Below are 22,283 nucleotides of genomic sequence, written 5' to 3' on the forward strand. Positions count from 1 at the left end.
GCCACTTTTTTTTTTAGCAACGCTTTGGTTACTGACACTCCAATATGTTCCAGGTTCATCTCATGTTGTCCCTGTCTGAGCCTTAACATCAGCCATTTCTGCAGCAGTCCTGGTTCCATCTATCAAAGAGTGACACTTAGAAACCAAGATTTAGGCACTAGAGGTGCTCATTGCTACTGGGGTGTCAGTAGTTCTGGGCCTTTCTGAAGAGAGCTAAGAAATGTATGGTATATACTATTCATTATAATTATTTCTCTGTCTAGACATAGCTAAGGATAGATAGATATACAAATAATAAATAGATCAGATAGATCTAGATATAGAGATATATTTTAAAAACCTGGGTTTGTATTGAAGTCTCTCATTCAGCCTCACAGAGTTCAAGGTTCATTCCCCTAGCACTCTGGGGAATAATCTTTATAAAAAGAACAATAATCTCCCCACAGGAATGCTAGATCAAACTTGATTTCTATGGAGCTACCAGAATTTAGAAGAAATGCTGGTTCCTTGCAACCCACAGCACGTTCTGTTCTGTAGTTCTCCTCGAAGCCCTCTCTCACCCCAAGAAGCTTGCGTGCCAGCCCCAGTGTGAGAAGCACAGGAGCTCCCAAACAGGACGTTCTGCTCCCACCTGGGCCTCCGCCACTCAGCATCAGCACCTGGAATGCAGCCTGGTTTTTCACATTTTATCTCCCAAAGGCTGGCCCATGGTGAGCGGGGTGGGACAGAGGCAATCAAAGGTAGTTTTGATTTCAAAAAGAAAACAAACAGGAAAAATACTCATTTTAATGAGAGATCAAAATAATCCATTTCTTTTGTGTAACTCTTTAGAGCTTGACGAGAGCTTTTATATCCGTCATGTCACTTAGGCCTCCTACTGTCCTGCAAGGAGAGTTGGACACAAGGTTGTCCCATGTTACAGAGGAGGAAACTGTAGAGAAGGCCTGATCTTTCCAGCTCATGTGGACTCTAAGTGGACTTGCCTGGCATTTTAATACTCCAGGTGACTCTGACAGGAGAGACAGCCAATGAGCTCCCAAGATGCTCACCAAGAGTGAGCCTTCCTGGCCATTCAGAAGCTCTAGAGATTCCTTCTTAGTGTGGGTACTGCTACTGGCTTCCAATACATTAAAAATTGGGTGCATTAGAAACTGAATCCACAGCAAGAGGGTCTGGGCCACCGGGACTGTCCCATAAATCAGTGCACATACATTCCTGGAGTTGCCTGGGAGATCACATACGTGGTCTCTCACATACGTGGGAACAGTCTACATCCTGGAGGAGGGCGTGGGACTTGTGAGACCAGAAAGTCTACCCCTGGGGCAGAGGGTGGCTAAGGTGTGCCAGGAATGGGTGTGGGGCACTGCAGGGCTGCTCCCCAAAGCCCCAGGGGTGGCCTGAGGCTCAGCCATGGCAGTTTGGTTTCTTTAGCCCATGTGACAGCACCAGGGTCACTGTTCTTTGTGTATTCTGCCATGGAACTGTTCAGAAAGCAGTGCTCCAAGGTTCAGGTTCTGGGTGGAGAATGGAGAGTCTGGCTATTTCTCCTTGAGTCCTTCCCTGAACCACCTCAGAGCCCCTCAGGGCTGCTGAATTCTCTAAGACACCAAGACCAAGTGCTCAGCATGGGCCTTGCTAGAAATCCTTCAGCCAAGGGAAACTTGGCGAGGTGAGGCCCACACTCCCGGTGCCAGGCCCTGCAGAAGCTCCTCCCCAGCACCAGGGCCCCTGAGGCCACAGAAAGACTAAGCAGGAAAGCAGGGCAAATGGGGTCACCTTTCCCAGCTTTGTGGGGCAGGGTGCATAAAGAATCAGTCAGGTGGGATTCACTTACAAGGGTGGGCATACAGTATAAGAGGGGCTTTCTCTTAGTACCAGGTCTGTGTCTCGAGCCCTGCTATTCAGTAAGGAAAAGGACAGGTTTGACCTCAGGTTGCAGCCCAGGCTGAGAACCTGGCTGCCAGACAGAAAACCAGGAGAAGAGCGGCCAAGGGGCTCTTGGAAGGCCCGATGAGAGGTCTCTCCTCCTGGCCTCTCCTGGTGCAGTATTTCTATCTCTGCTCACATCTGGTAAAACCTCTTTAAAATCCTCCTGGATCAGACAAATGCACCCAGACCTAGCCAAGTTCTATTTTCATCAATTACCAGCAAGCCAGACCTGACTTCCTGCTCGGAGGGAGCTCTAGAAGGTGGGCCAAATCAATCAAAACTACAGAAGCTGCATTGGACACCCCTCCAGGCCCCAAGCCCTGGGGATCTGGAGTTAAATCAGATGCTCTGCTTTCTCTTCAGGACACAGCCCCATTAGAGAGCTGTCTCCCCATTCTTAGCCATCCAGCAGGGTCACCTGCACAGCCCCATTTCTGGGGAAGTTTCTCCCCTTTCCTTGGTGATATGGAGGCTGTGTCCATGATGCTTAGTGAGAAGACACTAAGCTGTCCCTTTGGGACATCTCCAGGGTTTCAGGGCAGGTGGTGACAACCACAGTGTAGAGCTCCTGACTCCGCCTCTCACTGTGTTGGCAACTCCCTCTGGAAGCTGTTGGGTGGGGACTGAAACTGGAGATGGGCGATGGCAATGAGCGAAGGGTTTGACTTTGAAGGCTCTCATTTAAAAAAAAAAAAAAAAACCCTGCCCTGTGAGGTGGAGTTGAGACCACGAACTTCCCCACTCCCTGCACGGTGATTACTGCCATGAGAAAGGAGTGGGGCAGAGCAAAGGGGAACAGAGGGGGACAAGGGCTGGTATTTCAGACAGGGAGGTCAGGAAAGGGCTCCTTAATGAGGAGGCATTTGAGGAAACATCTGAGGGGAGTTCAGGAGCAAGTCACATGGACAGCTGGGGAAGAACCTTTCAGAAAGAGGGAATGGCAGGGGCAAAGGCCCTGGGGCACAAACCTGACCGGAGGACGCAGGGAAAACAGCAAGGAGGAAGCTCTGGCCTGAGCAGGTAGGGACAGGAGAGGTGCGACCAGGAGATCAAAGAGGTAGTCAGGGCCAGGTCATCCAGGGCCTGTAGTCCCTTGTGAGGATGTAGGCTCTTTTTTTTTTTCCAGTGACATGGGAGTCATTGAGGGTTTAGGGCAGGGGATGGGCATGGTCTGGCTTATTTTTAAAGAACGAGAGTGGCTGCTGTGGGTGGTAACAGGTGGCTGGATTCTGGGTATTTTTAAAGTGAGAGCAATAGGATTTACTGATGGTTAGGAGTGGAGGGTGGGAGAAAGAGAGGAGTCAAGAGTGAGGTTTCAGATGTCCAGTCTGCTTGTCTGGGTGTGGAAGCACCTTCTCCTTGATCCCTGAGGGAGGCCCTCCGCACACAGGCTCAGGGAGAGCCCTAGAGCCCAACAGATAGAGACCACCCTTGGTCATAACCACTGTCCCCCTGGCCTAAGAATGACTGCTTTCCTCTTCAGAGATGTCGTGGCCCTCCGCAGAAACCTGCCCCAGGGCCTTACCAGAGACCATCTCACCACCGTAGCCCTGCTTGACCAGGGAGAAGACCAGCTTCTGCTGGTGGGCACAGTCGATGCATGCCTGCACCGCCTGCTGCAGGACCGCCGACGGCCGCTCGGGCCCGAAGTGCTCAGGCAGCTGCTGCACCTTCCTCCTCTCCAGGTAGGGCCCTGCGTTGGCTTGCTTGTTGATGTAGAGGCAGACTGCGGAAACAGAGACCCACAGAGCCCAGCGTCAGTGCCCCCTTGGCCCTGACCTTGAAAAGCTGGGAAAAAAGGGCAGAAGTGGGACTGACTCTTCCTACTTAGTAATAGAAGAGGCAAAGAGGCCAGTCACCCCAACTGCTGGGGCTTGTTCTCAAGATGGTCCCCGGTCGGGGACAGGACAGGTGGGCCCCCTGTGGTGCACTGACAGCTGAATGGTAGACAGCTGTGGAGGCCCGGGTCCCCGTGTATAACGCATTTCCATGCTGGGCAGGTACACATGCAAAATCTTCTCTCCTAGGGAGCTGTCAAGCTACACATAATGTCTGCTGCTTTTTTGTTAACTCATGATGAATAAAAACATGAAGATAATGTTGATTGCTCCCCAAACCATGTATTCAGCTTCTAAAGAGAGTGCTATTTACAATTTCAGAGGAAGTAAACACTCAGCCACCTATTTAGATGAGCCCAATCAATGGTTTTCCACACTCGTAAAGTGATGTATCCCATCAGTAAAAAATAACATACCCCCAAAATGTGTTTATTTATTATAGGCTATATACATTCTTGTCTGTATTGATGTATTATATGTATTTTAAAACATAACCAAGAAAAGGAAAAAAATTTAAATCCTTACCCAAGAACATGCTTATTGATTTTAGAGAGAGGGGAAGGGAGGGAGCGAGAGAAAGGGAAAAAAAATCTATGTGAGAGAGAAACATCAATTGGTTGCATTTTGCATATGCCCTGACTAAACTACACCCACAGACTAGGCATGTACCCTGATCAGGTAATGAACCTGCGACCTCTCAGTTTGCAGGGCGATGCCCAACCAATTGAGCCATACCAGCCAGGGTAAGAAAAAGAAATTTTTAAAGGATGATGTATGTATATACATACTTTTTATATTAATAGTAGGTATCGTATTTTCTTCTATACCTTGACCCTCCTCTTCTGTCTGTCCCCCTTCCCCCTACCCCTCCCCAGAGTGTGAGCACCTCGCCCTGGAGGCCACAGTGCAAAGGGGTGCTGAGGAGGGACTTTCAGAGGAGCCCAATAGGCCTACAAAACAGTAATAACAACGGTGAAGAAAATTCCTTTTCCTTGACCACCTATTATACTCCAGGCACTCTGTATACTTTATTTTATTTCATTCTGAAGATGAGCCTGGGAATTAGGCATTATTCCTTCTTTACTAGGGAAGAAACTGAGGCTTCAGGCGGTTAGATGGCTGCTCACGGAGCCTGTGATTGTTGGTGCAGCAGCAGTGTGGACGCAAGCCGTCCTGATGTCAAGGCCTATGCGCTTCTCAGTTTACCAGGCTGCCTTCTCTCCTGCTCATCAAAGATGATTAAGGAGATATAAGTAATAAGGATCTTCACGTCAGACACTGTGCTAGGCCTCATAGAGAAATGGTGAACCAAACTGACAAGATCCCTGACCTCACGTATCTTAGGGCCCAGTGGGGGAAGCAGACCTACTCAGAGAGTCCCAGGGACGGATGTGGGACTGTGGCCGGGGAAACACTGGTGCTAGGAAAGCCCTGGGAGAGGTCCTCAGCACACAGGCTAGGGAAGGGCCCTGATCCTGACAGAAGGAGGGTAGGCACTGGCCACAACCACTGTCCCCAGGTCTGAGAGTGGCTGCTGTCTTCTTCAGAGAGACTCTCTGAAGACCCTGGCAAGAAGCCGATGAAGGAGGCAGGTACGCCTGAGCAGAGGATCAAGGGGGAAATCGGGTGACCAGAGGAAAGACCATTCCAGATGGAGGGTGAGACTCTGCTGAGGTGCTGTGGTGGACCCCAGGGACTGCGGAGAGCAGTGGGCTACCTCACAGAAGGAGGCAACCTACGGGGCCTTGTTGGCCATTTTAACAAGCTTGGTCTTTACTTAAGAGCAATGCGGGGAGAATGAAGGAATTCGGGTATGGGGGGGGAGGGCAGTGGGTTTGTGATGAGGGGGGACCGTGTGCGTGTGGGAGAAAATCTGATTGCTCTTATCCATGCAGTGGAACTGTTGGTTGGAGGATGTCCCATGAGAGACGCTGGGCTGCGTGCTGCCCTGACTGGACTGCAGGGTGTCTGGTGGGACTAAGGCAGATTAGGATCCTTAAGAGACCTGGAGTATGAACACGGAGATGGAACCTCTTCAAGGTGAGCAGGCTCACTACTGGTACAAAGAAAACTTGACTCTGTAAAGAAAAACTGGGCCACCAAGTTCTCTTTGTAGTCCCAGCTGAAGGCAACCAGCTGAACTCAGGCTGCAGTGAAAACCAAGTTTTAAATAATCCAAGCTGCGAGACACCTGAACTCGTGTTCTCAGAGAATGTGGTTGTCCTGGCTGCCATCTGGAAGACACTCTCACCCCTGTATTGAGCTGTCTGGGTGGCAGCTCTCTAATTCCCAGAGTAACTGTTAGATGACAGGCAGGCCATCACAGCCTTGGCGGTCATTCGCCTGACCTACCTGTGAGAGCCTGCGGGACTGCCAGGCTGGGGATGGTGGCTGCGTCCTGAGGGATGGAGCTGAGGTCGGGCTCCGGCGTACTCCGCGGAGGTGAGAGGGCCAAAGGGGTCATGAGTACCCGAGACTTGAGCTGCAGGAGAGAGCCCATTTGGTCAGTGAAAATCTGGGAGTGCTCTCTGCACTCTGACAGAGTATTTCCTGGATGGCAGTTAGCCATGGCTACGCTAGCATGTCTCCACACCTTTCTACTCTGCAGCTTTGGGGGCTGAACTTCAGATTCAAGTTCACATTCAAGATTCATGTTCAAGGTCACACTCATAGGTCAGCTTCATACCCCACCCTTACTGTGGAGTCACCCAAGAAATGACTGTGTCAGCTGGTGGGAGCACATAGCAGAATGAGTGGTAGGAGCCTGTAACTCCTCTGAGCACAGGATGCAGGACAGGGGACAGTTTCCTGCCTGAGCCCCTGTGCTCGCTGGAGTCCTGTAGACAGTGCTTTCCCGATGGCTACCCAGAGATGAGGAGCTGAAATATGCTGTTATGGATTAAGGAGAAGATGACTGGCTAATGATGTCAATACCAACAAGTTTCACTCCATGCCAAGGTTCCACAGATAAGTTTCTAGTCTTCACTTTCCATCCCAAAATAAGTAGATCACTTCACCTCTTCACCGCTACCGTATGAGGGTACTTAACTCTACTGAACTGCATACACTGAGAAATGGTTATGATGGCAAATTTTATGCCATGTGTTTTTTCCCACAATTTTAAGTGATGACAGTCCTTGGGGACTGTGGGCGAGCCTTGGCTAAACCCTCCTACATAGGCTTAAAGCCCTCGGAGCCTCCAACACACAGACAACAATGCTGGTAGGAAAAAAACAGGACTGGCAAGTTGTCACCTTCCCTGCTGCGGCCTTTAAGTAGATCCCACCAATAACCTTCTGATCCAACTTCCCTAGAAAGATTGATGATAATGACGACGACGACGATGATGATGGTAGGGAAAACTTAGATAGCCAAATGCCGTCTATCATTCATGTAAACTTCATACCAACCCTAACATATAATTCACTATTTTAATATTTATTAGAGAGAGATCTGCCCATTGGACTCACCTCAGGTGAAGTTCCTCACCTCCAATGAGGTAACAGCCAATTAGAATTATAATTATACCTCTTACCTCTGCCCACCATTTCTGCCCAAGGGAAACAATTAATTGGATTGGACTAATTCAACGGGTTGCAAGAAAAACTGTCTCTATTCATCCAACTTCTAAAACCACTTCTGGGGCTTTTGGACAAAGAAAAAAATCTCATGCAAATATAGGTGGTATGTGACTTTTGAAAAATATCCTTCTAGTAAGAGAATAAATCATAAGTAGGAATACCCTTTGACTTAGCATTCTAAAATTTCTACCCCATTGCATAATACAAAGCATCAAAAATAACCTAGGCTAGAATAGAGAGCCCCCCCAGTTTCAGAAAGGTCCTAAAACAGATATGGTCCCGCTGCTAGGAGCGTCTTTTGGTGGGGTGTGGGCACCAATGCCGGTGCCTCTCGTGTGCGTGGAATGGGGCTCCTGTGAGCCCCAACCCATCCACGCTATGCCCTGACAGGGTGTGTGTCTTTGTCATTGATTGGGTTTTAAAAACAAAACATGTTTATCTGCCCTGGCTGGTGTGGCTCAGTGGATTGAGCACCAACCGGCCTGTGAACCAAAGGGTCACCCAGTTCGATTCCCAGTCAGGGCACACACCTAGGTTGCAGCCAGGTCCCCAGTAGGGGGTGCATGACAGGCAACCACGCATTGATATTTCTCTCCCTCTCTTTCTCCCTCCCTTCCTCTATGTCTAAAAATAAATAAATAAAATATTTTAAAAATTGTTTATTGGCTTTTTCTTTTAAATGGACAAAATAGACTGTTCCTGTCTTAGTTTGTAGTGCTATTCTTTAATAAAGGGAACCAGGGCTTTTTGAAGAAACGGCTGATTCCAGCCTGGGGCAGGGAGTGCCTAAGATGAGTCTGGAGTACCTTGTTGTACCAGAAAGTAAGAAAATACTAAACACACACCACAATGATGGGGGAGGTCATAGGGACACAGAACTTCCAATGGCCAAGTCTGCAGCAATGTGAGCAACAGTTAAAGAATGTGGTAATAGATTATAATTCAAAGTGTACAATAAATATCCATGACTCCAATCTCCTATGCATAAAAATCCAAATAATTTAATTTTAGAGCATAACACTCCACTCCTGATGTGTGGACTGTACATAGTAACTTCCTTCCAAAAAAGACAGTATGGAAATGGGGTGGGCAAGTAACTTTACAGTAGGGAAACCTTTCAGACATCACCTCAGCCAGGGTCAAGGTCACCGTCCACAGTGATAGGCCGTATCAATAGTACACATCCTTGATGTGACATGAAGGGAACGGTCTTCCCCCAAACCCATAACGCCAGTCTAACGAGAAAAACACCAGCCAACCTAAACTGCAGAACATTTTACAAAACACTTGACCAGTACTCCTCAAAACTGTGAACATCACCAAAACCAAGGGAAGGCTAAGAAACTTCCACAGCCCAGAGGAGCCTAAGAAGACATGGTGACTAAATGTAATGTGGTATCCTGGATGGGTCCTGGAAAGAAATAGGAAAAAACTAGTGACTCTGAACAAAATATGGATGTTATTTAATAATAATGTGTTATTGATGGTTGAGTAGTTGTGACAAAGTTACCACAGTAATGTACGATGTTAACAATAGGAGATACTAGGGGTGGGAATGCAAGAATTCTCTATCTTTGCAACTCTTTTGCAAAAATAAAATGATTCTAAAATATGATTTGTTTTGAAAGTATTAAATAATGAGATCTGGCAGAATAAACTGGGTAAAATGGGGAGGAAGGAGGCAGCAGAGGCCTCTTTCTTAGCAGCATAAGATCAGGAGGAGATTTGCTGCCCGGGACACCTTGCTCTCACATATAGGAGCTAAGCCTTGGCATGCAAAGCCAGCAACCCAGTACAGAAGCTGGCAAAGTTGGCATCTTTACCTGCAATTCAAAACCTCAATCAAATGAGTCTGCAACTCCTCACCCATGACATGGTTACCAGTAGCTGGGGGCTGTGCTTCGCCTGGTTGAGGTATTGTGGTGAGAAGAACAGGGGAGTGGCGTCCGTCCCTGCCAGCAGGAGCCTCCACCACTGGGGGCTGGGAGTCTGGGATCCGCTCAGCTTGCCTTTCTGTCCACAGATGCAGAGTAAGGGCCTAGAGAGTTTCTTGCTCCAACTGTCTTTCAGGGGAAGACCTTCTCTAAGACATTTTCTGGAGAATCACTGGAAAAATTTGGGAGGGGATGTGGTTGCCAACTGAGGTGTGTGGCCAGAGGACCCTAAAGGAGTCAGTTGATGTATTTTTCTAGGAATACTGAGGCAGAAGCAGAAGTACCACCAGCAGTATTTGAGAGGTTGACAAGAAGCTGGAATCAGAGAATGGAGGTTTTGGTGGGGGCAGCGTGAAGACATTAGAAGCTGATGCTCAGCAGCAGAAGATGAACCAACAAAACAAAAATTGAGAAATTTGGGGTGACAGTGGATACATGCAGTGGACAGATGCAGTGGAACAATAGTTTTGGGATCTGGGTCGAAGTCCAACTTGGCTCCCACTGACCCTCCTCACTCTTGTTACTTCGGCTTTCAGAGCCAGCCTTTTCCTACTCTGTGAGGGAAAGATAATAATAGACCCTCACAGGGATGTGGCAAGAATTAGATGAACACGAAGCACAGGGGTAATGAAACAAAGTGAGAATTCAATAAGTGTTTGTTATTATTATTGTCATTAGTATTATTGCTATTATTAGAAATTCCAGAAATGCAAATGAGTTGCAAGTTTCTTGTTTACGCAGCCATGGCAGGGGGAAAAATTGCTCATCTTTCCTAGGACCTATCTGCTTTTTCTACACTCATCACTTGGGATCACATCTTCACAACTCTTTGCAAACCCATCCCCCCCCCACTCTTTGCAGACGGTCCCCTCTGAGAAACATGCTCCCAGTACATATTACAATGGTTCCTAATTATTGCTTAAGCAGCGGCTGTCCTTTCCAAGACTCATCATCTAAGCTAAATCTAAAAAAAAGGAAAAAAATTTCATTCCATGAGGAAGTTGCTTATTCAACAAATAAATATTGAGCATCTACTATGTGTCGGGAACTGTTCTAGGTATTGAGGATCTGCTGTGAATGAGAAGGTAAAGTTCCTGTTCTCAATGAGCTAATAGTGTAGTAGGAGGAGACAAATAAAAATAACGCACACTAAAACATCAAGTTGTAGTAAGTACTACTCTCAATGGTAAAATATGGTGGTGTGATGAAAAGGGACCACATGATCAGGGTGGGCCTATAAAGAGGTGACATTTATATCAGGATATGAATGGCAAGAGAGAGCCTGTGGTGACCAGGGAAAGAACTTTCCAGAAAGACAGAGTGACCAGGGTAAACTTCCTAAAGCTTGGCTTCTTCAAGGAAAATCTTGTCTAAAATTATAGACAAGAGGCAGAATGATGCAAAATGAGGTTTATAGGTGGTCAGGCTCGATCATGAGGGGTTTCTAAGTCAATGTTGTAGATTGTATGATGTTCCCCCCCCCAAAAAAAAATATGATCAAGCCCTAAACTTCAGTACCTGGGAATGTGACTTGATTTGGAAATAGAGTCTTGGCAGGAGTAATCAGGTTAAGATGGGGTCACACAGAATTAGGATGGACCCTAATGCATTCAATGACTGGTATCCCTATCAGAGGAAAATTTGGACACAAAAATCAGACACGAAAGAGAGAATGCCACGTGACAATGAAGGCAGAGATGGGAGTATGCACCTACAGCCGAGGGACACCAAGAACTGTCGGCAGCCACTAGAACCTGGGAAAATGAGAAAGGACCCTCCCCTAATGGCCTTCAGAGGGGGCATGGTCCTGCCAACAACCTGATTTCAAGCTTTTAGCCTCGAGAGCTGTTGTGTTAAGCCTCCTGGTTTGTGGTACTTCACCATACTAGTAAATAAATACAGTCAGACTAAGGAGTTTGAATTTTAGTGTAAGAGTTATAGAAACAATTCGAGAGTTCTAAGTGGGGAAAGATACAATCCCAGTTTTGTTTTATCAGGATGAGAGGATGGATGGGGGCAGGCAAGTGGAGAAGGCACACTAGCAAGAAGGTTGTCACACGGGCCAGGTGACTGATTCAGGGTAGCAGCAGCGGTGGCGGAATTAGTTGGATTCAGAAGGTACTTTGGGGGTGGGATTACAGTGACGGTGAGAGAAAGCACAGAATCAGGGTATTTTCTAGAGTCATTCACATAAACTTTGTTTTGATAGTGTATTTTTATCACGTCAGTTTCAAAATATTGGCATTTTACTAGTTGCCAATTTAGTGAACCTCGGAAGAGCAACAATCCTGGCATATTTCTAAGTTTCAATACTCAAGCAGTAAACTTGAGAATGGGACAGGACTTCTCTGCAGAACTTCCAGGTGAGGACGTGCAGAGGAGAGCTTCCCTGTCTCCTCACATGGGAAACGGGCACTGAGCACAGTCCCCCTCTCGCACCGCCTGGCCCAGTGCAGGGAGCAGGAGCGGCAAGAACACAGGGCTCTGAGATAGGACTGGGGTTCTACCCCTGGTTCTGTTACCAACTTCACAGGACTCTGACCTACTCACTCAGTGCCTTGGGGCTTCATCTTCCAAAGCCCAATGGAGTAGATTTGTTGGTTTATAAGGTTTTTTTCAACTAATAATGTTATATATATATCCCTTGCCTTGGACGACTTTTGAGAACCTTAAAGAATTTGAGACAGAATCGGGGTCAGTGCCGTATTTTGCATAGAAGAACTGTGGCATCCTAAATTTCTTCAGAGTTCTGTTTCTGAGAATGTAGAAAACTAGGTTATACAGATCATTTGAAAACATGCTGCCAATAATGAGTGACATGTAAGGTTAATAAAAATACAGAGGAGCTGACAGTATATGAAGAATAACCAGGCCAAAATGTAGGGGAAATCTAGGCCTTGGGAATTTCTGCGGAGCCCAGGGTTCACCCCAAGGGCCGTAGCCTCAGAGTAAGGGCGAGCCGGTAGTGAACTTGTCCTGCCTACCCCCACCCATACTTTTAGCTATGAGAAAGTCGTCTTGAAACTGGTGGAGGGGTGTGCGAAATTCCCGAGATGATATTGCCACAGCCAGATCTCGCACAGATTTGCAGCCCAAATTCACAGAACTTGGGCAATCAAGAAAACCTCGAGAGTGAATTTAGTTAAAAAAATTACCCAATCTGGCAGTGTTCCCGGGTACCTGGAAAAGTAAACACAAATCATCTCTGGAAAAAAGTCTCAAAAAAGCCCCTAAAATAATTTTTTAAAGTCAATGAGTAACAGAGTCCAAAATATCCAAACACACAAGAAAGTAAGGAACCAAAGCAAGATTGAGCAATAAAAATACACAGGGGGAAAAAAACACAAAGACTTAAAAATTTTAAATATCAGACTTAGATGATAAAAACACTGCGATATTATGTGTAAAGATAAAAAGAACAAGCTTGAAAATATGTCTGGAGATCAGAAAACTATAAAAAATATCCTTGCAAATTTTTTAAAGAACCAAATTTAACTTCTGTAGATGAAAAATATAATAGCTAAAATTAAAAACTAAATGGACAGATTTAACATACATGAAACATAGCTAAGGGGAGAATTGGTGAGCTGGAAGATTGTCAGGGAAATCACCCAGAAAGTAGCAGAGAGAAACACACACACAAACTATGGAGGAGGGGTTAAAAGTCATGGCGAAAGCAGGAAGTTTTAACAAATGGAATATCTTCCACATGCTGCAAAGAAACTGACAAACTATGATTGTACACCCAGAAAACTTATTTTTTCCAAAAGTGGAGACAAAACAAAGATACTACAGAGGACAAAAGCTAGAGAATTCATCACTAGAAGAACTATAATAAAGGGGCTTGTAAAAGATGTACTTGAGGCAAATGGAAATTGATCCCAGGTAGAAGGTCTGGTGGGCAAAAAAGAAAAAAAAATTGTTAAGTGGTAAATACACAATTGAATCTAAGTGAAAATGACTATGTAAAAATAATTACGTCTTGAGGAATTAAAAAAGCAAAAGAGAATGAAAATGTCCTAGGGTCTTTATATTATCTAGGAAGACGTAACAGTAAGGTTAACTTTATAAAACTTTGGTAAGTACCTGTGCTGTACTTTCTAGAGCAATCAATATACAATAGAAAATGGAGTGCTTAACTTCTGAAGAGGAGGGAAACATTAAGTCAAAAGATACTGGATGCTGTGGGTTCAAATGTGTCCCCCAGAAGATTCTGAAGTCCTAATGCCAGTACCTGTGAGAGTGATCTTTGGAAATAGGGTGTTTGCAGATGACCAAGTGGAGCTGAGGTCATTAAAGCGGTCCCTAATCCCATACTACTGTGGTTCTTACAAAAAAGGGGGGATTTAGACACAGAGACAGACGCCGACAGAGGAAAGACAATGGGAACACAAAGGGAGAACACCACTACAGAGCCACGGAGTGCCCGAGGCCTCCAGAAGCTAGGAGAGGCCTCGACAGCTCCTCCCTCACAGCCCTCAGTGGGAATGTTTCCAGCCAACAAACTTGATCTTGGACTTCTAGCCTCCAGAACTGTGAAACAATTAATTTTTATTGTCCGAGCCACCCAATTTGTTCTTTTCTTGTTAAGACAGCCCTAGGAAACTAATATGCCAGATTTTTTAAAATTATGTTCTCCCTCCCTTCCTTCTTCTCCCCCCTCCTGTGCGGAAAGGGCGGCTTTGTTCGTGTCCCCGCCTGCAGCTTTCCTTGGGGGCATGTTCCTCCTTCAGATTCACTCTCTCTTCACATCAGACTCCCTCAGGGTTCTGAGGGGATGCTGAGGGGAGCAGAGTCAGGGAAATCTGGGCACCTCACAGTGTTTAACCTCAGAGTTTAGTCTCAAACCCTGCCTGTTGGAAATACAAATCAGCCCCAACAACAAGAAGTTTGTAGCCATTGAGCTAATTCCCTTGCTAAGAGTCAGCCTGTTTCTGGATCTGAGCTACTTTTTCCTCCCTGCCTTTGGGGGAAGAGCTGAAACAATGGTCTGAATTCCTCCTGACGGAGGGAAAGACAGAAGAGGAAGCAGTAACTATCCCACGGGTATTCAGAGACAGGAAAAACAGAAAAACAAAATCTCTATCACTAGATAAAGTGGAATTTAAAAAACCAGATCTATCTGCGAGAATTATTTCATGGAATCTTGTCCTCTGTATCTGGTGACCACAGTGCTCTTTGGTAAAGACCACACATTTCAAGGAATGCTGCGTGTGATTGGGTTTCTTATAGGCCCTGGGTCAGGGGCCATGTTCTATGTATCGGCAGGCACAGGGTCAAAGCAGGCAGCCCGCAGGTGAAGAGGGGACTTGGGACTCCAGTACCAGGCATCCATGCCCTGCAGAACTCAGAGCAGAGGGAGTTGGACCAGCCTGTATGGGTTCACTGAGCCGAGTGTTAGGCTGTCAGGAATACTGCGAGTTAATTGCTCAACACAGCCATTACTAAAAACAAATGTATGTCTACTTAGAGTATTAAATAAAGTATATTAAAAACAAAGGTAATAAGTATTTAAAATGCATCATTTTCTAATTATTTCACCATTGCATCTGTGTGGAATCATGGCACTACAGAGGCAAATGGCGTGTTGCTGCACATCTTTTCCCAAAATCACATCCAGAAACATCACATTGCTGACTTGAAATTGGCCATAATGGGAATATTTAGACTTTGGAAATTGGCAAATGCTACTCATTAGGGCTGGACGTATTATTTTATTAATTTATAGATTTAAGAAAATGCTTAAAATGCAGATTAAACTTAAAAGTATGTCTTGTCTCTAGCCGTTCTACTGGAAATAGTACAAAAATGACATATATTTTTTAGTTCAAAACTATTACCTAATTCAACAAAGATGTTGCTTATATCCTTGACAGAGGAAAGAAATTCCAACACACAACTTCACTATTTACATTTCTGTAAACAGTGAAGGAATTGTCTTATTCCTTAACATCAGTCAAAACATCAACTAGCATTCACCTGGGAGCTCTACTGAGAATGCTGGAGACATTTACCGGCATACTGCTGCCCTGACCTGCTGTGGGGCCTCAGCCCTGACCCTGCTGCAGCCCTGGGGTGGGGGCTGGGGGTGCGGGGCCACAGAAGTCCAAAGGAGAGACTGTCCCTGCCCTGAGAGCGGCACACCATTCAGCCAGAGGGAGTGGCTCCTGCCTTGTGCCTGTGTGGTCATGTCCACCTCGGGCCACAGGCGGCACTCCTCACCTGCCCTCAGGAAGAGGGGGGCCTTAAAAATAGACACAGGAAGTTATTAGATACCCCTTCTCCCCTGGCCTGCTAGGAAGCTACACGTAGTGTTCATATATATGATTCTAAGGCAATATAAGATCTGGGTAATCAAAGAAGCATTAAAGCCAATTCAATATTTCTAATGAAAACACATTTTAGGAAGAAGCTTTAAATAAGTGTTGAAACAAATAAAACCCTTTCATCTTAAGTCTGAACATTCTCTTCATTGAGATTTTTGTGAACTTGACTTCTTATTATACAGTGCAAAGAGCACATACTTTGGGTGGGGGGAGGGGAGATAACAATAAGGAAAGGGGAATGAAACAAAATGTTGTGTTTACCCATGTTCACTATATAGTCACTTTCTTTAAAATTAAAATTTCCAGTAAACACAGACTGTCCTTTGAGTACTTAGCCAAGGCTGCTGGTTATTCCCAAATACCCATGATGCCTATAGCTCTAATAATAGAACCCCTGAATTTTAGCTCATCGCCCGGTCACCAGCCCTACGTTCTCCCATCTCCCTTGGAGGTAGGTGTGGCCAAGTGGCCAAGTGGGCCGGCAGGATGCACGTGTAGGGGTGTGTGCAACTTTGAGGGCTGGGCCCTTAAAGGGAAAGATGTGCCTCCACTAGCTCTGTCCCCGTCCTGCTGGCTGGACCAGTGGGGTAGAGAAACCGTTACAATATAGAAAGAGCCTGAGTCCCCATCACCGTCCAGCTATTGAATCGGCACCAGACTTTAATATGAGAGAGATATTATTAGCGTCTATGTTCTATAAGCCGCCATGAGAGCAGCTAAATTTGAATCCTGAATAATACCAACATTGCCAACATTTGAGAACATTTTAACCATTTGATTTTAATATTTCAGAAATGAAATTCTTTCTAGAACATGTTATGCTTTTCTTAACTCACTAAACAGACAGAATATAATTTACTCTTTTTTGAATTAGGAAGCATAATTACTATTCTGAACATAACACAAAGAGTTGAGGAAGTGTAGAGGGCTGCTGGCCCGACAGTACGTGGCCTCGGGGCTTTGGGCTTGGTTGGTTTGTGCCTAATTTCTGCAGTTTTCTGACTCCCCTCATAATCAAACTATCAGGGGTCACATTTGCCTAGGGCCTCAGACATAGAGGTGTTCAATAAATGTTACATATTGGTACTATTAGTATGAGTTATTATTATTTATTCAGGACAAATGGCCATTTCAAAAATCCAGTACTTTTATTTTTTGCTTAGATCAGAGTTCTAGTTATAAAGACACAGAAACTGGAAATCCTACTACATGGAGACATTGAGTCATCTGTGTCTACAGATGGAAGCTAGTTTCCCCTTGGTGTAGACACTCTCTCTTTACCTCTTTAAACAACTTCAGTGGTCCTGGCTGGTGTGGCTCAGTGGATTGAGCACCAGCCTGGGAACCAAAAGGTCCCCAGTTTGATTCTGGGCCAGTTCCTCAGCTGGGGGTGTGTGGGAAGCAACTGATCCAATCAACGTTTCTTTCCCCTTCTTTCTCCCTCCCTTTTCCTCTCTCTAAAAATAAATAAAATCTTTTAAAAAATACAGAAGACTTCCATGGTCTTATTTGCTGCCATGGAATCTACCTGTTGACCTTGGGGAGTCTCTGAATGAAGAACCTAAATCAGTAGCAGACGCTGCAAACAAGATGAAAAGATTCTGTTTGATAATGAAGAAGACTCTTTCTATGGCAGTCAGAGTGCAGCTCTGCAGAAAAAATGCAATGATAAGAGGTGTTTGCTTCCTTTGACTTGAAGGAGAAAGGGCGGCAAGGCCATCAGATAACGCTGTCACAGCAGTGAGCATGCGCCAGCAATGTGGCTGTGGGCCGGGGCCAAGAGAGAGATGCCAGAGGGGCTTTGGGAGGAGGCATGACCTATGAACTCTGGAGCACTGACATCTGGCTGCCAGTTGAACTTTCCCTTTTCTGCCCATAACTCAGTCGTGTTACTCTCAAGACCCAGAGAAGGGTTAAATGTCACTACCTGGGTTAGCAGTCTCAAAGGAGAAGCGTGTTCCCTACTTGGGAACAGAGAGTCTTCACATGTGCAGGAGCACAGTGATTGACAGAGCAGCTTGGGACAGCACCAGGCAAGGAGTGACAAACATTGACCAGCCTAGACCCGTGACGAGGGGTGATTAGCACAACCAGGGGTTCTTGGAATCTCATGGGGACAAGGCTGCCAAAGACTCAAACACTTATTTTATTATGATAATATTGTTGGTATAAATATATCATAATGTTATTATTATTGTGAAAATTTTGTTATTTATTATTTTATAATATTCATGTTTCATATTTATTGCTCTATATTATTAATATATTATCATAGAATCATGCAATAATTATTATTATTCCTTCGGTGCCAGGTGTGTGTGCATAGTCTTCTCCACCAAAACGTCTTCCTCTTCAAACCTATGACTGTTAATAAATGGCTATAATTGAGTTTGTAAGAAATGTGTTTATAGTACAGGTAACAAAACTTTGAGGAAGGGCTCAACAGCATTTTCTTAAAATACGAGACCTTTAAGAGTAGAACAAGTAATATCTTATTTTGCTTGCTCAGCGTTTTTAACAACGTCTGGCTCCCCAGCTGTATCCCAGAGTGTTGAAATCGCCAAAGGAGTGGTCATTTGGTAAATGGAAGGAAACTGTACAGTCTCCTTGCTGGCTTCTCCACAATTCAACCCCTTTTCTTAAGGCCTCAGGGTCTAAGACACTGTCAAAATAAAACTGGAGAGGCTTAATAGTTTGCCAACTTTATTTTGCCAAATAGGACTTTTTAAAATTAGCAAATCCTGACAATATATGACACTTTGTAAGATATAATGAGCTTTAACACCAAATAGAGGGAACTAGATATTTCAGAGTAAAGGATAATCCTTCCAGTGAAATCATTCTAGCTTTATGAAGACGGTTAAGTGGTTATCATTTTTCTCTGTCATGGGTGGGTCAGAAACTCATAGAGACCGGCACCTGGTTTGGGGCCATTCTCGGATGCTTGGGAAGCTGTCTGGGACCTGCTGGCCTGGAATAATTCCCACGCATGTCCCCAAATACACGGGTGATGGACTCAAAGCTGTGGCCCCCCTGCCTGCTTTGTGCGGGGTCTGCACGCCTGCTAAGCAGCCCCAAAGCTTCCTTCCTGCCCTGCGGTGTCTCTGAGTGTTAGGAGCACTGACAACTGCCCTTTGTAGGAGGCAGGAAAACTGCAAAGTCGAATTCATTCCATGGAGTGAATGTTCATTTTTCTTGGCCCCAGAAATGCTGTGTCTGTCAGTAATTTTCATTCTTGGGTCATGGCTCCCAGGGGAGTAGGAGAAAGGCCAAACAGAAGAAAAAAGTTTGCAGTGTGTTTCTTTAGCTCCTGGATTTGCTCCCTGGCTCTATGAACAGAGAGGCTGCCCGGCTCCTGCCTTCCAGATGCAATTCCCAGACCCCAGCAACTACACAGGTAGCTGAGCAGGGAGACCTGCCCTGTGCCAGCTTCAGAGACACAATTCTGAAGCGGCTGTGCCCATGAGGAAAATGAGGTCCTCTTCGTTAGAATAATAACCAGTGACAAAAGATTTCACCCAAAACCTTTCACTAAAACCAATGACCCCCCAAAAACTTTGAATCACTTCCCCCTACCTACTGTTTTTCTTTTCCCACAGCTGGAAGAACTGCAGAGAACCAAAGCGATAAAGGCTGAATTCATAAGCCTCTGTTGTTCTGCTGACCTGAAATAATTTCCATACGTTTCCCTAAATCTATGGGAGTTAATTGCCAATTTGCATTTTGGTTGGAGCATTCGGATCTCAAAATGGAAACATAGGTCTTTATTTCAAGACAAGTAAATGAAGGAAAACTTCTGTGGCTCATTTTCTAATGCCCAGAGGCTTGTGGAGAAAAACTTAGTTTTTCCTCTCCAGGAACCTCTTCAAAAACATTTCGGAGGAGAAGTTAGTCTTGAGGGCTGGGCTGCTTCATGTGACTGCAGTTACACTGGAGAATCTATTCTCCACCCCCAGCCTCCCCAAATCATTCATTCTTAAAAGGGTCACGGGATTTTAATTTTGCCTGATATGCCTCCTTGGAGCCAGGCTTGACGTCAGCACCTTCTAACAAGCAGGAAACCATGAATTAATGCCCAGTGTTTTCAAGATGAGTCCCCTTGTTGAGGCTCTATCTGGGAAAACTCTTCCGTGTCCTTTGACACCAGCCTGCTCGTGTTATTAATTTAAATGTCTCGGGAACATCATCTGCTTCTACTAAAATGAATGACGAATGAGTTCTGGAAAGCGGTTTTGAGAGCCACCCCAAAAGGCACAGTCAGGGGGAAGCTCAGTGTCTGAAACATTAATTTAGATGTGAGGCTGAGTAATGTGTGTGTAGCTCTGACCCTAAAATCCGCTCGCCTTACAACTCTCCCCATCTGGTGTACTTCGCTTTCTCTGCTTGTGAAAATGCACGCGATGGCAACAGCATGCATTGTGTGCCACGTGGTAACAATGAGGCCACACCGGGCACGAGCTCCAGTGACAGAAACTTACAGGTCCCATGTCCGCCCAGCTCCCAATCTTTCCTGGTTGCAGTTCTGCCCAAGCGCCTGTGCCCCGGCCCAATAACGCTGTGGAGAAAGGAGATCATGGAGCCGTACCTTGTACCCAGGTTTCCGCCCTCTTTTCTTTGGGATCTTCACCGCTGGTAAAGAACCAGCTGAAGCAGAATAAAGGTTATGAACTGCCATCTTCACAGGCGTTGAGTGAAGTGGGGGTCGGCCTCGCTTTCTCCCAGGGATCCTCTGAGACTGCATTTCTGCTGGTGCCAGTCTTACAGAAGGAAGTGACAGATCGTCCACCGGCAGAAGAGGTGCTAAGAATTAGTCCAGACACAAAGCAAAACAAAAACAAAAGTGTTTGTTTGGTGTGCAAGGCAAACATGGATCTGGTTTAGCAATTCTGGTCATACTACCCCTTAGTGCAGGGGAAGACCAGATACGAGAGGGCCAGGCACCAGCAGGACCTTTTATGGTGCTGCCAGGCTGAGCTCCTGGTAATTTCAGGGGCAGCAAATTTCCACAGGACTTCAGTGAAGGAGGAAAGATACTGGCTGGTGGGAGGACAATAGATTCCCAGCTCCAAATACAAGCAATAGTGTCCCCTGCAACACGCCAACTTTATCTGTGTCTCAGTTTCCCCAGTTAGTTCAACTTTGAACCAATATAATAATAGTATTAAATAAACACAACCATTCTCTCATAGTTACTTCTATACCTTTGGTTTGGTTATAAATTGTTATGAACTTTTCCCCATGAAATTTAACAGTATAAATCAACTGTGTTAGAGTCAACTGTGTCCCTTGGTCACATTGTGGGGAGAGATTTACACATAGGAATGTTTATTTGAATGTGATTTAGAACTGCAAACATAAAATGGATATAGCCCGAATAACAAGCAAGAAGGGAATAGTTTATTTATCTACAGAATAAAACAATCAACTAGTTAAAAGTCTCTAAAAACAATCCTATTAACACGAGGTTGAGTGAAAAAGCATCACGCATATTATACATAAACATGGTCTCTATTATGTAAAAATGTATTTGGTGAAAACGTAGAAGGAACATGCTAAAGTGCTACCAATGGCCAAGAGAGTAGGGGAAACGTTTACCATGTTCAAATCCTTTCCTCCAGGCAGATACCTCACATACTATAATGTTCTCAGCATTAAAGATACTAATAATAAGCTTCTCAAGTAGAGTTGGCCAAATATTTCAGCAAGAGCTAGTTGATCGTCCCCGACCCAGAGAGCATAGCCGGTACCATGAGTTCAGGGGTCAGATTTCCTGGAACGTTCAGGGATGTGACAAATGAGACAGAGCTTTTGACTTTAACTCAGGAGTCACGTTAGGTAATAAAGTCAATTTCTGAGAATGAGTGGTACCTAACAGTGGAAATGGGAACCTCTTGTTCAAAAGGCGGCGGGAAGAGTCCGGAAAGAGGGAAGAAGCAGTCCCCACTACCCAGGTACTGCCCTGTCTGGGCAGTGCTGCAGGAACCCGGCTGCTTTGCTCAGGGAGGAAAATATCAAATAGTAGAAAGTCTTAAGAATTCGACATGGGGGAATTTGGGGCGTTCTTTCTGAATGTAAGTTCACTTTGTCAGTTCTCTGAACACTAACCATATTCTATCAACAACTTTGATTGTTCTTGAAAATATCACACCTAGCAAACACAGTTTTAAAGCACAAATTGGTTGATTAATTGCATTGTTAAATAGTTCAGATAGATGACCATGCAGTTGAGAATATCAATTTTCCCTGCTTTCGTCAGCGTAGGAGAAATACCATATCTTATTGCTTCTAAGATGTGTGTTTTCCACAGATTAACATCTCTGAAATTAGGGTGCACTGTATGCACACTGGAATCCTACGTGGAGCCTTTTCCCTTCCTTGGTGGTACATGGAATAGTGATATACAACATGATGAAAGACATTTTTTTTTAATTAATTTATTTATTTATCTTTAGAGGGGAAGGGGAGAGGGAGAGAAACATCAATGTATGGTTGCCTTTTGTGCGTCCCCTGCTGGGAGTTGGCCTGCAGGGAACTGGACTACAACCCAGGCATGTGCCCTGACTGGGAATCGAACCACAATCCTCTGGTTCGCAGGCCCGCGCTCAATCCATATGAAAGACATTTTAGAGTCAAGGGATTATGTCGATGAAGATAAACCCATCAACATTATTACAC

At 45.2% G+C, this 22,283-nt stretch overlaps 1 protein-coding gene across 3 annotated transcripts in view; it reads right to left on the reverse strand.

Annotated features, from left to right (window-relative positions):
- The window catches only part of SCML4 (Scm polycomb group protein like 4), a 100,158-nt gene that overhangs the window by 37,929 nt on the left and 39,946 nt on the right, over positions 1–22,283 (reverse strand). For all 3 annotated transcript variants that reach the window (XM_037064984.1, XM_037064983.1, XM_037064982.1), the window contains exons 2-4: positions 20,194–20,390; positions 6,120–6,249; positions 3,455–3,655 (exon numbers count right to left, since the gene is read on the reverse strand). In XM_037064984.1, coding sequence (XP_036920879.1) covers positions 3,455–3,655; positions 6,120–6,249; positions 20,194–20,349 — 487 coding nt within the window. In that variant the 5' untranslated portion in view covers positions 20,350–20,390. The remainder of the gene's footprint in view (positions 1–3,454; positions 3,656–6,119; positions 6,250–20,193; positions 20,391–22,283) is intronic.

This window comes from Sturnira hondurensis, unplaced genomic scaffold (genome assembly GCF_014824575.4).
Source record: "Sturnira hondurensis isolate 20B ecotype Veracruz unplaced genomic scaffold, ASM1482457v3 Scaffold0015596, whole genome shotgun sequence".
Taxonomy (NCBI): Eukaryota; Metazoa; Chordata; class Mammalia; order Chiroptera; family Phyllostomidae; genus Sturnira; species Sturnira hondurensis.